A 13,314-nucleotide genomic window follows, 5' to 3' on the forward strand; every position below is an offset into this window, starting at 1 on the left:
AGTCAGAGTAAATTTGTTTTTCTTTTATAACCTTTCACACACTATTGAAGAATTGCAGATTTGAACATTAGGTTTTAAAGGTCCATGACGTAATGACCTTCTACCACAATAGCTTCGTACAGAGTCAGTTAGACTGAGTCACTCCTCAAACAAAGCTACTACTTTTTTCTCCTTTGGATAACTTTTATGAAGTGTTTGAGAATATTTTATAACTCTTAAACCTTTCCGATTATAGCTCTGATGTGCTCCTTCGCACAGTTCTTACTTCCCTGTTGCTCTGTGCAAATCCATCAAATTCTTGTTGTCCCTGTGGGATTACTGCTGGGGATGGTGGTGGGCGTGGGTATTTCTCAGGTAACAAACACAAAGTAGCAGCACCTGAAAGGGGGCACAGTATTCCAGCGTATGACAGTCTGCAAGAAGACATGGCGGTAAAGCTGCTGATTGTGATGCTCACGGTCAACTACATCTGTGACGGAGGTGAAATGTTTTTATGATAGGACAGAATATTTACATCTAGAGGAAATTCGGTGTTAAATTAATGTATCTGCCTCACCTGTTTGTGTGGCAGCACTGTTGAGAAAATCAACAGCGTCTGACTTTTTGCAAAAAACAAGAGAGGAGGAACCATCAAGGTGTTTCCCTGGAGGCTGCAGCAGCACCGAACTCAGTGAGGCTGAAGAGCTGATAGACGTGAACGCAGGAAATGTAAGTAAGGAGGAAAGTGCCACAGATTTACGCCCACACTTGTAGCTTATGTTTACTTTGATTTTAACAACTGCTTTTCTGATAGTAGACAATACAGACTATTTTGGAACTCTTAGCACGAAATGAGTGAAACATCTTCACGTGCTAAAATGTTATTGTTAGAAAATGAGCTGAATAACCAGCACATTTGAGATAAGGGAGTTTAAGGGAGATAAGGGAATTTATGCTGAGACATTCTGTACTAGTTACTGATGCATTTCCTTTTCATTGTTTCGTTTTAAACTGCATGTAGAGTGTATGTCATCTACAGATCTTTCACGCCACAATCCTCTCTGCAGTCCTCAAAAAACAAAATCAAACAGACAAAAAAACCTCCAAAACAAGTGTAAATGTCAGTAGCTGCAGACACTGTGAAGAGAAATATTTTAGGTAAAAGTAGGCCATGTCCCCATTTGGCCAGATGGACTTGAGATTCTATCCACACGAAAATAAACCTAAAGAACAAAGACAATGCCCAGAAACTGGACTCCTAAGTCGAGAAGCACTCCTCTGTTTAACCGGCATAATGTGTAACTTAGTCAAGCAAGTCACTGAGACATGTATCATTACCGTGTTCCTACATACCAGGCCTGGAATCTGAAGACACCGCGAAGCCCATTAACACTGACTTTGTTACTTAGTGCATTTGCTACACGTATCAGATAACCAGCGTGAAAGCCAGCAGAGAGGTGGAATGTGATTAAGTGGGCTGTCTGTCATGTTGTACACTTGGGTATTTGTTGTGTTGCTTTGCATAAATCTAACCCATACAGCATTATTATTATTAACAGAGACCTCTGCTAGAGAGAGCTCATGAATATAACAACTCATTTACAGGAGGAGAGTTCCAGCCTGCGGTATAATGGAGATGCTTCCCAGAAGGACATAAACTATGTAAGCTGTAATTACTTGAAGTTGAATTCTGCATTTATTATCCTATTAAAAAGAGCAAATTTTTTTACAATTCACAAGAGGTTTGTGAGTAGAGCCTGGCTGAAATACTGTTGTCCTGTAGCAGAGCCCTGGGAAGGAAACTGTGGTGGATGAAGGATCTGGGATGTAGCGAAGAGAGAGCAGAGAGCACAAGATGACCGTGTTGTTATTGGACAAAAGGAAGCTTGGGTTTGATTGATGATGTTTGATTACACCGACAAAAAAATATACAAAAATGATTGCAGCAGAATATTATCAGTAGTCTTTAATGAAATACAGCATAGAGGCATGACATATTTGACTAATTTTGCATGTTATACCAGATACAGATATGTGTGCACTATTGAAAGTCAAGTCTTCAAACCAATAATCATCTTTTACGCCACCTTTGTGTTGTGTTTCTCAGCGCACGTAATTTTTCAGTGTTGTTTTATTCCCTCATAAACTGAGATCTACAACTGTGGTCAGAAGTTTACATATACTCATCATGGGCTTAAATGTTATGGTTATTTGGTGCTTTTAATGTATTCTTTAAATTCTTTTATTCTTATTCTTTTGTTTTCAAAGTGGAATAATTGTAAAGGTGTAGTTGAAGAATGTGGAGGGAGCAGTCAACCTGATTTGCAAAATCAAATAAAGCGTGCACATATTAAGCAGCAGCTTTAGTTTACCTCAGTTTTAAAAAATAACACACTGACACACTGCAAAGTTTTAGGTTTTGAAATAAAGAAGAGAGCTTCTTTTCACATTGAACAAAGGATCCACAAAAGAAGTTTTAGGGGTTTAAATGTACTTAATGAACTGATTCTGATGCCTGGCACTAGAAATGACTAATCCCAAGACTGAAAGTCAAACATCTGCTGTGCACCAACCAACCACCCTCAGTGAGATGGCTGGGCTTAGGCTGGGCTGTTTGGCTTAGGAAGGAGTAAATCTGGAGTCCAATTAATGGAACAAGACCTCAGGTGTGGTATACAGACACTTTCTATTTAGAAAATCTGTCTATAAATGAGAGCTGATTTACTACTGTGGCTACCTTTGACAAAACTGGGACCCAGTTAAGATGATTCAACTGCAACACAAGACATATTATTCTCTAAGGTAAAAAAAAAGAAAAAGAAGAAGGTAGGGTTGGCTAAGTATCAGTACTGGAGCTCAGGAGAGCTGCTCTTACAAGAAATAGAGTAGATGTAGAGATACATACACCTGAGTACCGAATGGACTCAGGTGCAGACCAAGGTTTCCTTTCAAAAGATAAGTCAGTAGGTTTGTTTTTTTTTTGTTTTTTGTTTTACAGAAAATGTGTGATATATACAAAGTGCAGGGCTCCAGGAATCTGTGGGGGAAGAAAGGGAGAAGTCCACATATGAATGCTCCTTCGCTGTTTCTCCACACTCCTCGTCAGACACTCATACTTTTTGTCCCACACGCACTACGCCACTCAGCCGCTCTCAGACAATCCAGGACAGGAAACAGGAACAGTTCCAGGGGATTCTATATACAGGAGAAAATGGTCAGAAACAAGTTAGCGCTTTGCACAGAATAAACAGGTTTTGCCTGCGCTGCACTAAAACAGGTTACGCAATGATCCGGCGATGAGAAGCACAGAATTGTCATCTTAAATAGTGGCCAGGAAATCAGGCAGATCATCGGTAGGTGTGTAATCAGGCCAGGTGCGTGGGCCAGAGGCGGGAGCTCTGCCCAGGCAGACAAAAGACAGAGGAGAGGGAGAGAGAGCACAACAATGACAAGACCACACACATTTCTATATCGTTTTGTGTTTCAAAATAGGTGTGCCCTCTGGTGGACAACCTGTGGAACAGCAAAACAGCTAATACAGTCCTTATCAAAAGACCATTTGAAAAATGGCAGAACTGTTGTCCATTTTTGTAAACTTCTCTTCCCATCCATCCCCAAAGGTTATCAATTGGATCAGGGGAAGACACAGGATTCAAAAGAATGATGCTATTCTCCTGGAAAAAGTCCCTTGTCCTGTGGGCATTGTGTATTGTAGCGTTGTCTTGTTGAAAAACCCAGTCGTTACCGCACAGACAAGGGCTCTCAGCCATGAGGGATGCTCTCTGCAACATCTGGACATGGCCAACGGCCGTTTGACGCTCCAGCACCTCCTGAAGCTCCGTTGTTCCACTGAAGGAAAAAGCACCCCAGACCATTATGGTGCCCCCTCCACTGTGGCGCGTAATAAATATCTCAGGTGGGATCTACTGGTCATGCCAGTAAACGTTGGAAAACATCAAGGTTACATTTTTTCTCATCAGAGATTAAAACTTTCTTCCACCTTTCAATGTCCCATGTTTGGTGCTCTCTTGCAAAATCCAAACTGTCAATTCTGTGGCATTGAGGGTTGGGAGATCAGATATACATCCCCCCCCCCTCAAATTCAAAATATGTTCTTAGCCTCAAGACATTATTTTGAATATATTTTAGATATATTTTAGAGTTGAAATATTGATAATTTCTAAATACATCAAATAGTAACATATAAGTGAATGTGCAGAACACAAACAAAATTTAATGATAATAAACACATCATTTATCATTAAAGGTAGACAGTAACCCACAGGCCTCATAGTATTACTGCACAGTAAATATGATATGAACTAATTATAGATGCAAAGCAATACATTTTTAGTTGGTCTCCTCCCAACACTCATGATTTATTGCAGTTGAGCACACAAAGCCTGTCGCACCAAACCCCTACAGTGATCATTAGGGTCAGTCTAGAAACAATTCCAAAAAAATTGTTGTGTAAAATTAAAATAATGATCTGCAAGGCTCATAAACCCGTGTTTGATTAGGAATGGAAAATGGAAAACACATTAAATATTTAAAATGAGAAAGTGTGGCGTTTTAAAGTTCGGGTTCAGGCGAGCTGATGACAGAATAATAATCAGTCTTGGGTTTGCGCACGGGTTTGTCCAGATTATTTGATACTACGTAGAGGAGATGATTAATTATTCAATTTATTTACTTTTTTTTTTTACACAACATTATTTTGAAATTAGTCTATAATTTTTTCTTTCTAGCAACACCCTATTTTCCTGCCTTTCCTGGAAAGTCACTTGAAATGTAATGCTGCCATGAAATTGAAAATGAAGTTATATTTTTTATGAAACAGTAAAATTTATTCTTCTAAATTCTAATATTAGTATTATTTTCTGTGTTCTAATGTGAATAAAATATGGATGTATAGTGTTTGTGCATGTAATATAAATAATGAGTCAGAATCCGCTTTACAAATATTTTGTATGATAGGAGTAAGTTAAGTAAATTTATGGATTTTACATTGAGTGACCCATACAGCAATAGTACTTACACAATACATTATTGTAAACAAACCACGGCGGACACGTCCACATTTTTATGCTCTTCGGCATATACTTTTAGTTGTTATCACTTCACACAGCTGCAGCTTTCAAGCTCGCAACTGAACGCTTCATCAACAAAAACTGACACAGGCAGCACACAACTGTTTGTGACCTTCACATTTGAAGCAAAGTCTAGCAGTTTGCAAACATCTTACTTGGGTTTCTCGATATGTCAAACGTGAACTTTTTTTCTATCGTACTTTGGGTGGGACAACATTTTAGACTGAAGATCTAAAGGAGCCTAGTTCGATCCTAGGTTTCGGCAAAGCTATTTTGGTCACCATCTAGGGCTTGGTTTGTTGGTAGGACTTCATTATACGGCCTACAACTACGTGGATCATTGCCATCAAATGAGAAAACAAACACAGATGGTGCAGCTTACAAACGTCCATCAAGTGGAGGTGGAATTTGAAGAAGGTCCTCCTCCACAAGCTCCCAGCCCTCACCCATTATACCATTGACTTAACTAGGGCTTGGTAGGTTGGGTGATCACACGTCATAATACAGCCTAGCCATGTTTCCCTAGAATCAAATCCTTCCCTTGGCTCTTGTCTGAAATGACGATTTAATAATATCTAACTGCAAATCCTCACCTAAAGTAAAATGAGAGGATATGAGATCACGTTTTTACAGAAAAGAAAGACAATATGTGGCCCAGAGGACAAACAGGAGACTCTTGTTGCCTGGGTAGCTCAGATGGAAGAGCATCAGGCTTTTAATCTGAGGGTCCAGGGTTCAAGTCCCTGTCCAGGTGTCTCCTTTGGATCCTTGCCCTTCCATGGATTTACCTAACAAACTCAGTTGTTCTTGATAGTTCTGTGACCTCATTGTCATTTTTAGCAAAGTCCATAGAGTGCAGGTGGGATGACGATGTGGAATTTGTGGATATCAGGGACAGAGCCCTCTTTCAGATAATCCCAGCGTACAAGCTCTGTAAAGAATCTTTCCCTGCCCCTCGGTCCATTTCACCGCCAGTTGGTTCTCAGCTCAGCTCCTTTGCAAAACCTGGTGTCTAAGACATGCCAATCTCACCAAATCCGCCTTGGGTTTCTCGACACGTTACACTTTCACTTTTTTTCTGTCTTACTTTGGGTGTGACAACATTAAAGAGAGCAACGTGCATAACAGTTCACTGTTAAATCCAAAGCTTAAAAGTTCACTTCACATTGATCTACTGTCTCACAAGATCAGCTGTAGTGCAGTTTGGCCAGCTGTAGACCTGACTGGTCATTAGAATGCAATTTTTGAGCACTTTGCTTTGCAAAACGTGCCGAAATAGCTCAGCTGGGAGAGCGTTAGACTGAAGATCTAAAGGACCCTAGTTCGATCCTGGGTTTCGGCAAAGCTCTTTTGGTCACCATCTAGGGCTTGGTAGGTTTGTTGGTAGGACTTCATTATACGGCCTACAACTACGTGGATCATTGCCATCAAATGAGAAAACAAACACAGATGGTGCAGCTTACAAACGTCCATCAAGTGGAGGTGGAATTTGAAGAAGGTCCTCCTCCACAAGCTCCCAGCCCTCACCCATTATACCATTGACTTACCTAGGGCTTGGTAGGTTGGGTGATCACACGTCATAATACAGTCTAGCCATGTTTCCCTACAATCAAATCCTTCCCTTGGCTCTTGTCTGAAATGACGATTTAATAATATCTAACTGCAAATCCTCACCTACAGTAAAATGAGACGAAAACATATAACGTTTTTACAGAAAAGAAAGACAATATGTGGCCCAGAGGACAAACAGGAGACTCTTGTTACCTGGGTAGCTCAGATGGAAGAGCATCAGACTTTTAATCTGAGGGTCCAGGGTTCAAGTCCCTGTCCAGGTGTCTCCTTTGTATCCTTGCCCTTCCATGGATTTACCTAACAAGCTCAGTTGTTCTTGATAGTTCTGTGACCTCATTGTCATCTTTAGCAAAGTCCATAGACTGCAGGTGGGATGACGATGTGGGATTTGTGGATATCAGGAACACAGGCCTCTTTCAGATAATCCCAGCGTACAAGCTCAGTAAAGAATCTTTCCCTGCCCCTCGGTCCAACTCACCGCCAGTTGGTTCTCAGCTCAGCTCCTTTGCGAAACCTGGTGTCTAAGACATGCCAATGTCACCAAATCAGCCTTGGGTTTCTCGACACGTTACACTTTCACTTTTTTTCTGTCTTACTTTGGGCTGGACAACATTAAAGAGAGCAACGTGCATAACAGTTCAATGTTAAATCCAAAGCTTAAAATTTCACTTCACATTGATCTACTGTCTCAGAAGATCAGCTGTAGTGCAGTTTGGCCAGCTGTAGACCTGACTGGTCATTAGAATGCAATTTTTGAGCACTTTGCTTTGCAAAACGTGCCGAAATAGCTCAGCTGGGAGAGCGTTAGACTGAAGATCTAAAGGACCCTAGTTCGATCCTGGGTTTCGGCAAAGCTCTTTTGGTCACCATCTAGGGCTTGGTAGGTTTGTTGGTAGGACTTCATTATACGGCCTACAACTACGTGGATCATTGCCATCAAATGAGAAAACAAACACAGATGGTGCAGCTTACAAACATCCATCAAGTGGAGGTGGAATTTGAAGAAGGTCCTCCTCCACAAGCTCCCACCCCTCACCCATTATACCATTGACTTACCTAGGGCTTGGTAGGTTGGGTGATCACACGTCATAATACAGCCTAGCCATGTTTCCCTAGAATCAAATCCTTCCCTTGGCTCTTGTCTGAAATGACGATTTAATAATATCTAACTGCAAATCCTCACCTACAGTAAAATGAGAGGAAAACATATAATGTTTTTACAGAAAAAATAAGACAATATGTGGCCCAGAGGACAAACATGTGACTCTTGTTGCCTGGGTAGCTCAGATGGAAGAGCATCAGACTTTTAATCTGAGGGTCCAGGGTTCAAGTCCCTGTCCAGGTGTCTCCTTTGGATCCTTGCCCTTCCATGGATTTTTTTTTTTTTTCCATATTTTTATTGAGAGACAAGTGTACATTAGTTTACAGTGACAATACAATCTGTTCCCCTCACATATTTTTTAGTTTTTCTTACATGAACAGATACGATAATATACACACACACACACACACAGGCACACCCACACACACGCTTAAATAAAATTAAAACAAACAAACAAACAAAACAAAACCTAAGAAGAAACCCAAAACAAACACAAACAACAAACCCCAAAACACACACACAAAAAAAAAAAAAACAAAACAAAAAAACAAAACAAAACAAAACAAAAAAAAAAAAAAAAAAGGGGGGGGGGGGGGGGGACATATGATATTAATCAGCTGGTAGAGCGTTTAATGACTTGCAATAGTTTACGAAGGGGCCCCAGATACGATAAAATTCTCTGTATTTGCCCTTCGCCACAAGGCCTATCTTTTGCAATTTAAGAAATGACATCACATCTCTAAACCAAAAAGAAACTGAAGGTGGCTTTGAAGATTTCCAAAGGAGTAAGATGCAACGTCTAGCCAAAAGTGATGTAAAGGCTAATATTTTGAAGTGTGTAGGGTCGGTTAGACCAGTGTTGACTGGAAGCCCAAAAACAGCTAGAAAAGGGTCCATGCAGATTTGGGTCCCAAGAGCCTTGGAAAGAATAACTGAATACTGACTCCAGAAGCCATGGAGTCTTGGGCACAGAAAGAACATATGGCCTAGGTCACATGGGGTGGCATGACATCTCTCACACTGATCCATTACTTGTGGGTAAATCTCAGACAGACGAGACTTTGAATAGTAAACCCTGTACAACACCTTGAACTGGATAAGTTGTAACCTGGCACAGGACGTACTATAACGGACATTGGATACTGCTTTCTCCCATTGCTGATCCGAAAATATTACGCCTAACTCCCGCTCCCAAGCCCCCCTAATTTTAGCAACTGAATGGACATTTAAATCCATAAGTCGTTTATATATTAAAGATATAATTGACTTCTTATTGGGTTTAAGGGATAAGAATTCCTCCCACGGTTGGACATTTGGAAGAAGAGGGTAGGAGGGGAAGAGAGCAGAAGTACAATGCCGTGCCTGAAAATAACGGAATAGATTGGCAGCTGGAAGATTTGTTTCTGAACACAGGTCTAAAAAAGTTAAGAAAGTGCCATCTTTATAGAGATCCTTAAACGTGTTAATACCATGACGCTTCCACTGTACATAGGTACCATCAATGAGGCCAGGAGTAAACAGATGGTTCTGTGTGATGGGCATGCGTACTGATGCAGAGATGTACTTAAAATGACTCCTGAATTGTGACCAGATCCTTAGACTAGACTGTACCACGGGATTTTGGGTGAAATGAGAAGGCTTAAGTGGTAGTGGAGAGAACAATAAAGCTTCTAAGGATGAGGAAGTGCACGACAGGTGCTCCAGTTTGCACCACAGCAGTTCTTGAGATTCAAGCCAATGGGTCAATTTGTGAATATGAGAGGACCAATAGTAAAATAAAAAGTTAGGCAAGGCAAGACCACCATCAAATGTCAGTCTCTGTAATAATGATTTCCTCACCCTGGGATGTTTCCCTCCCCACAAAAACGATGTAACTAGCTGGTCTAACTTTTTGAAAAAAGCTTTAGGTAAAAATATAGGAATATTCTGAAACAGAAATAACAATCGAGGCAAAATGTTTATCTTTACAGCATTGATCCGACCAATTAGGGACAAAGGTAGCGATTTCCATCTCTGAAAATCTGATTGAATTTGAGTCATTAAAGGGGAGAAATTGGAAGAGTATAGAGAAGACAAAGTACGAGTCACGATAACTCCCAAATATTTAAAGCCGGCAGGGCTAAGTCTAAAAGGAATGTCAGATTGCTTAAGTGTAAGACTTAAAGAATTTATGGGGAAACATTCACTCTTAAGAAGATTTATTTTGTAACCTGACAAAGAGCCGAACTTGTTTAATAGAGACACAATCGATGGTATGCTAGATAAGGGATCAGAAACATAAAGAAGCAGGTCATCTGCATATAAAGACAATTTTACGTCAAGGCCTGACCGGGAAATACCATGAAAATGAGGAAGGGCCTTCAAAGCTATAGATAGGGGTTCAATTACAATAGCAAAAAGTAGGGGGGACAGGGGGCAACCCTGTCTCGTACCGTGTGACAATGAGAAGTAGCCAGAGGAAACACCATTTGTATAGACACTGGCTTGGGGTGCCTTGTACAACAGTCGAATCCATGAAATGAATCTGTCCCTGAAACCAAATTTTTGTAAGACCGCAAAGAGAAAGCTCCACTCCACACGATCGAAAGCTTTCTCAGCGTCAAGTGAGATAACTACTTCTGGATTAGTGGCCGAGTGTTGGGAAAGAATGACATTCAAAAGCGTGCGGACATTAAAGAACAGCTGGCGGCCTTTAATAAAGCCATTCTGTTCATCTGAAATAATAGTAGGAAGAACCTTTTCAAGGCGAATTGCTAAAATTTTTGCCAAGACTTTAACATCCACATTCAGCAGTGAAATAGGCCTATATGAGGTGCAAGACGTAGGATCCTTACCCTTCTTTAAGAGAACAGTAATTAGTGCTTGAGACAATGTAGGGGGCAATAGACCACATTCAAAAGATTCATTATACACTGAAAGAAGTAGTGGGGCTAACTTGTCTATAAATGTTTTTAAAAATTCAACTGAAAACCCATCAGGTCCTGGTGCCTTACTATTGTGCATGGTCTTGATTGCATGCACAATTTCATCCAACCTAAAAGGGGCATCTAATTGTTCAGCTATAACAGGATCGACAGTGGGCATTGTAAGACCGTTAAAAAAAGAATCCACCTCAGAGGCGTCAGCAGCAGATTCAGATTCATATAGGGAGGAATAATACCTCTTAAACACCTCATTTACTTCCTTTGGATCAGAGACCAAGTTGCCTGCCGCATCTTTAATTTGAGAAATTAATCGAGAAGAGGCCTGACGTTTTAACTGATGGGCCAAAAGCCTTCTGGGCTTATCACCATGTTCGTAATAAGTCGCACGCGCACGAAGTAAAAGACGTTCAGCATCTGCCGTAGAAAGTAAATCAAATTCGGTCTGCAAGTCAAGTCGTCTTTTATGCAAATCAGGAGTGGGATTGGCAACAACCTGTCTATCTATGTCACAAATTTGTGCAGTCAAAGTTTGAAGTTTGGCTTTGTGGTTTTTAGTGGAATGGGCAGAGAAAGAAATTATTTGCCCACGCACATATGCCTTAAGAGATTCCCAAAGCAATGACCTTGTAACAGTATCGCTGTCGTTAAACACCATACATTCATCAATTGCGGATTTGATAAAGGTAACAAATCCCTCATCTGAAAGCAACAAAGAGTTAAATCTCCAGGGTGAGGAAAAAGGGGACTGGGCTATGAGCTTGATGTCAACGCTAAGTGGTGCGTGATCGGAAATGACAATTGGATGATATGTAGATGACAGTACTTTTGGAATAAGGGAACCGTCCACAAAAAAATAATCAATCCGCGAAAAGGACTGATGTACCTGAGAAAAGAAAGAGTACGCTCTGGTAGTAGGGTTAGAAAACCTCCAGGGATCTACAAAACCATTCTGAAACATAAACTCTAAAATAGACTTGGACATAGAGGATTGGGTCAGGGTCCGAGGATTCGAGCGATCTAAGGCAGGATCAATAACACAGTTTAAGTCACCACCCAATATCAAAAGATGAGTATCAAGGGAAGGGAGACTACTCAAAAGTGCATCTGTAAAACCTGGATTATCAAAATTCGGCGCATACACATTGACTAAGAGGACGGGTACATTGTACATGGTGCCTACAACAACCAAATATCTCCCGTTTTTGTCAGCTTTAATCTCAGAGGCTGTAAACTGTACCCTTCTGTTTATTAAGATCGCCACCCCCCTGGCTTTTGAATTAAACATTGAATGGAAAGTATGTCCCACCCATGGGCACCTGAGCCTAAGATGATCCCTATTTCGCAAATGGGTCTCTTGCAAAAACATTACATCACTCTTTAAACGTTTAAGATGCGAGAATATTTTAGATCGTTTAATTGGGCTATTCATACCTTTGACATTCCAAGTTAAAAATCTAATACCACTATTGCCTAAGGACTGACCTGAAGTGCTGATCATTGCAGAAAGATAAAAGAGAAAATACTTATTTCTTCACCCCCCAAAAAAGAACAAGTGGGAAAAACACACTCACACAAACACACAAAGCAAACCCACAACAACAGAAATACAGCTTCAGAATAAAAATAATAATAATACGTCAAACACACCCTCCCGCCTCCCCCCTGCACAGCAAAAGCCCCCATCCCCAAACGATGGAGACGGCAGTGCACGCTCCCACCCGGAGCAATCTGAACAAAAACGCTCCCGACTACGAAACGAACCGTATCAAACCAAAGCTCCAACAGAGTCATTTCTCAATAGATTAAAAGGCACAAATAAAAATAAAAACAACACAATTATATTTTACTATTAGACAGGTAAAACAAAACAAGTGTTTGGCAGAGTAACAAACTTAGCTTACCACAATGATGTTTGGATTAGCATCATTCGCTATTTCAAACAAACAAACATTGTCCCGCTATATTTTTATCGCGTGGTTATAGTCTTAATATATTCCTTGGCCTCATCTGGCGAGACGAAGTCGCGCTGCACTCCTTGATAAGTGATCCGTAGCCTTGCTGGATAGAGGATCCCAAATCGGACTCCCTGGATGCTGCGAAGCTGGCGACGGACCTCATTGAAAGCCGCACGGGCCCGTGCTGTCTTAGCGGTGTGGTCGGGGAACACAGAAATGGTCATATTATTTATCTGTACCCTCTGCAGCTCCCTGGCCTTCTGGAGAATCCTAGCGCAGTCCGCGTAATAGTGCAGCTTCACAACCATAGCGCGGGGACGTTCACCGGTGTTAGGTTTGGGGGCCAAAGTTCGGTGGGCTCTGTCTACAAGCGGCTCCTTCCCAAGCTGAAATGCCTCCATCAACAGCACGGACACATCTGTAGCAGACAGGACGTTCTCCTCTGGCACACCAACAATGCGGATATTATTGCGGCGAGACCTGGACTCCAAATCCTCGCATTTATTCTCCAATTTGGCAAACTCCTTTGACATCGCATCCACTTTGGCTTGGAGGTGAACAATATCATCCGTGCATGTGGAGAGAGACTGTTCCATCTCCGTAACTGTGCTTCTGAGGCCAGCGAATTCCTGCCGCATGGTAGTTATATCTGAGGAAAGGTCCGTTTTTAGTTGCTGTATGTCGGACCTGAT

General features: G+C 41.2%; 1 protein-coding gene and 5 non-coding genes across 7 annotated transcripts; all 6 read left to right on the plus strand.

Annotated features, from left to right (window-relative positions):
* The first annotated feature begins 407 nt into the window (after positions 1 to 407).
* On the plus strand, positions 408 to 2,319 carry LOC148102727 (uncharacterized). Of its 2 annotated transcripts, none has more exons than XM_087841288.1 (4): positions 408 to 480; positions 572 to 708; positions 1,585 to 1,641; positions 1,763 to 2,319. In XM_087841288.1, exons 1-4 carry the CDS (start codon positions 426 to 428, stop codon positions 1,808 to 1,810), a joined length of 297 nt encoding a protein of 98 aa, XP_087697414.1. In that variant the 5' UTR covers positions 408 to 425; the 3' UTR covers positions 1,811 to 2,319. The 2 variants fall into 2 exon arrangements, with proteins under 2 accessions (XP_087697414.1, XP_087697415.1); XM_087841289.1 differs by having other exon boundaries at positions 1,766 to 2,319.
* A 3,431-nt stretch (positions 2,320 to 5,750) lies between these two features.
* Positions 5,751 to 5,823, plus strand: trnak-uuu (transfer RNA lysine (anticodon UUU)). The gene has a single exon. It is a non-coding gene; the product is annotated as a tRNA-Lys (tRNA).
* A 515-nt stretch (positions 5,824 to 6,338) lies between these two features.
* On the plus strand, positions 6,339 to 6,411 carry trnaf-gaa (transfer RNA phenylalanine (anticodon GAA)). The gene has a single exon. It is a non-coding gene; the product is annotated as a tRNA-Phe (tRNA).
* Positions 6,412 to 6,831: 420 nt separating this feature from the next.
* On the plus strand, positions 6,832 to 6,904 carry trnak-uuu (transfer RNA lysine (anticodon UUU)). Its single transcript has one exon. It is a non-coding gene; the product is annotated as a tRNA-Lys (tRNA).
* A 515-nt stretch (positions 6,905 to 7,419) lies between these two features.
* Positions 7,420 to 7,492, plus strand: trnaf-gaa (transfer RNA phenylalanine (anticodon GAA)). Its single transcript has one exon. It is a non-coding gene; the product is annotated as a tRNA-Phe (tRNA).
* Positions 7,493 to 7,913: 421 nt separating this feature from the next.
* Positions 7,914 to 7,986, plus strand: trnak-uuu (transfer RNA lysine (anticodon UUU)). The gene has a single exon. It is a non-coding gene; the product is annotated as a tRNA-Lys (tRNA).
* Positions 7,987 to 13,314: the final 5,328 nt, after the last annotated feature.

The sequence above is a fragment of the Neolamprologus brichardi genome, chromosome 5 (genome assembly GCF_056152115.1).
Source record: "Neolamprologus brichardi isolate AB-2024 chromosome 5, ASM5615211v1, whole genome shotgun sequence".
NCBI lineage: Eukaryota > Metazoa > Chordata > Actinopteri > Cichliformes > Cichlidae > Neolamprologus > Neolamprologus brichardi.

Excerpts from the sequence above, each read along its gene's own strand:
- LOC148102727 (XM_087841288.1), top strand. The coding sequence starts at position 426 with ATGGCGGTAAAGCTGCTGATTGTGATGCTCACGGTCAACTACATCTGT. Across the intron at positions 481-571 it reads CAACTACATCTGTGACGGAG|CACTGTTGAGAAAATCAACA; the intron begins GTGAAATGTTTT and ends TTTGTGTGGCAG. Across the intron at positions 709-1,584 it reads TAGACGTGAACGCAGGAAAT|GAGGAGAGTTCCAGCCTGCG; the intron begins GTAAGTAAGGAG and ends ACTCATTTACAG.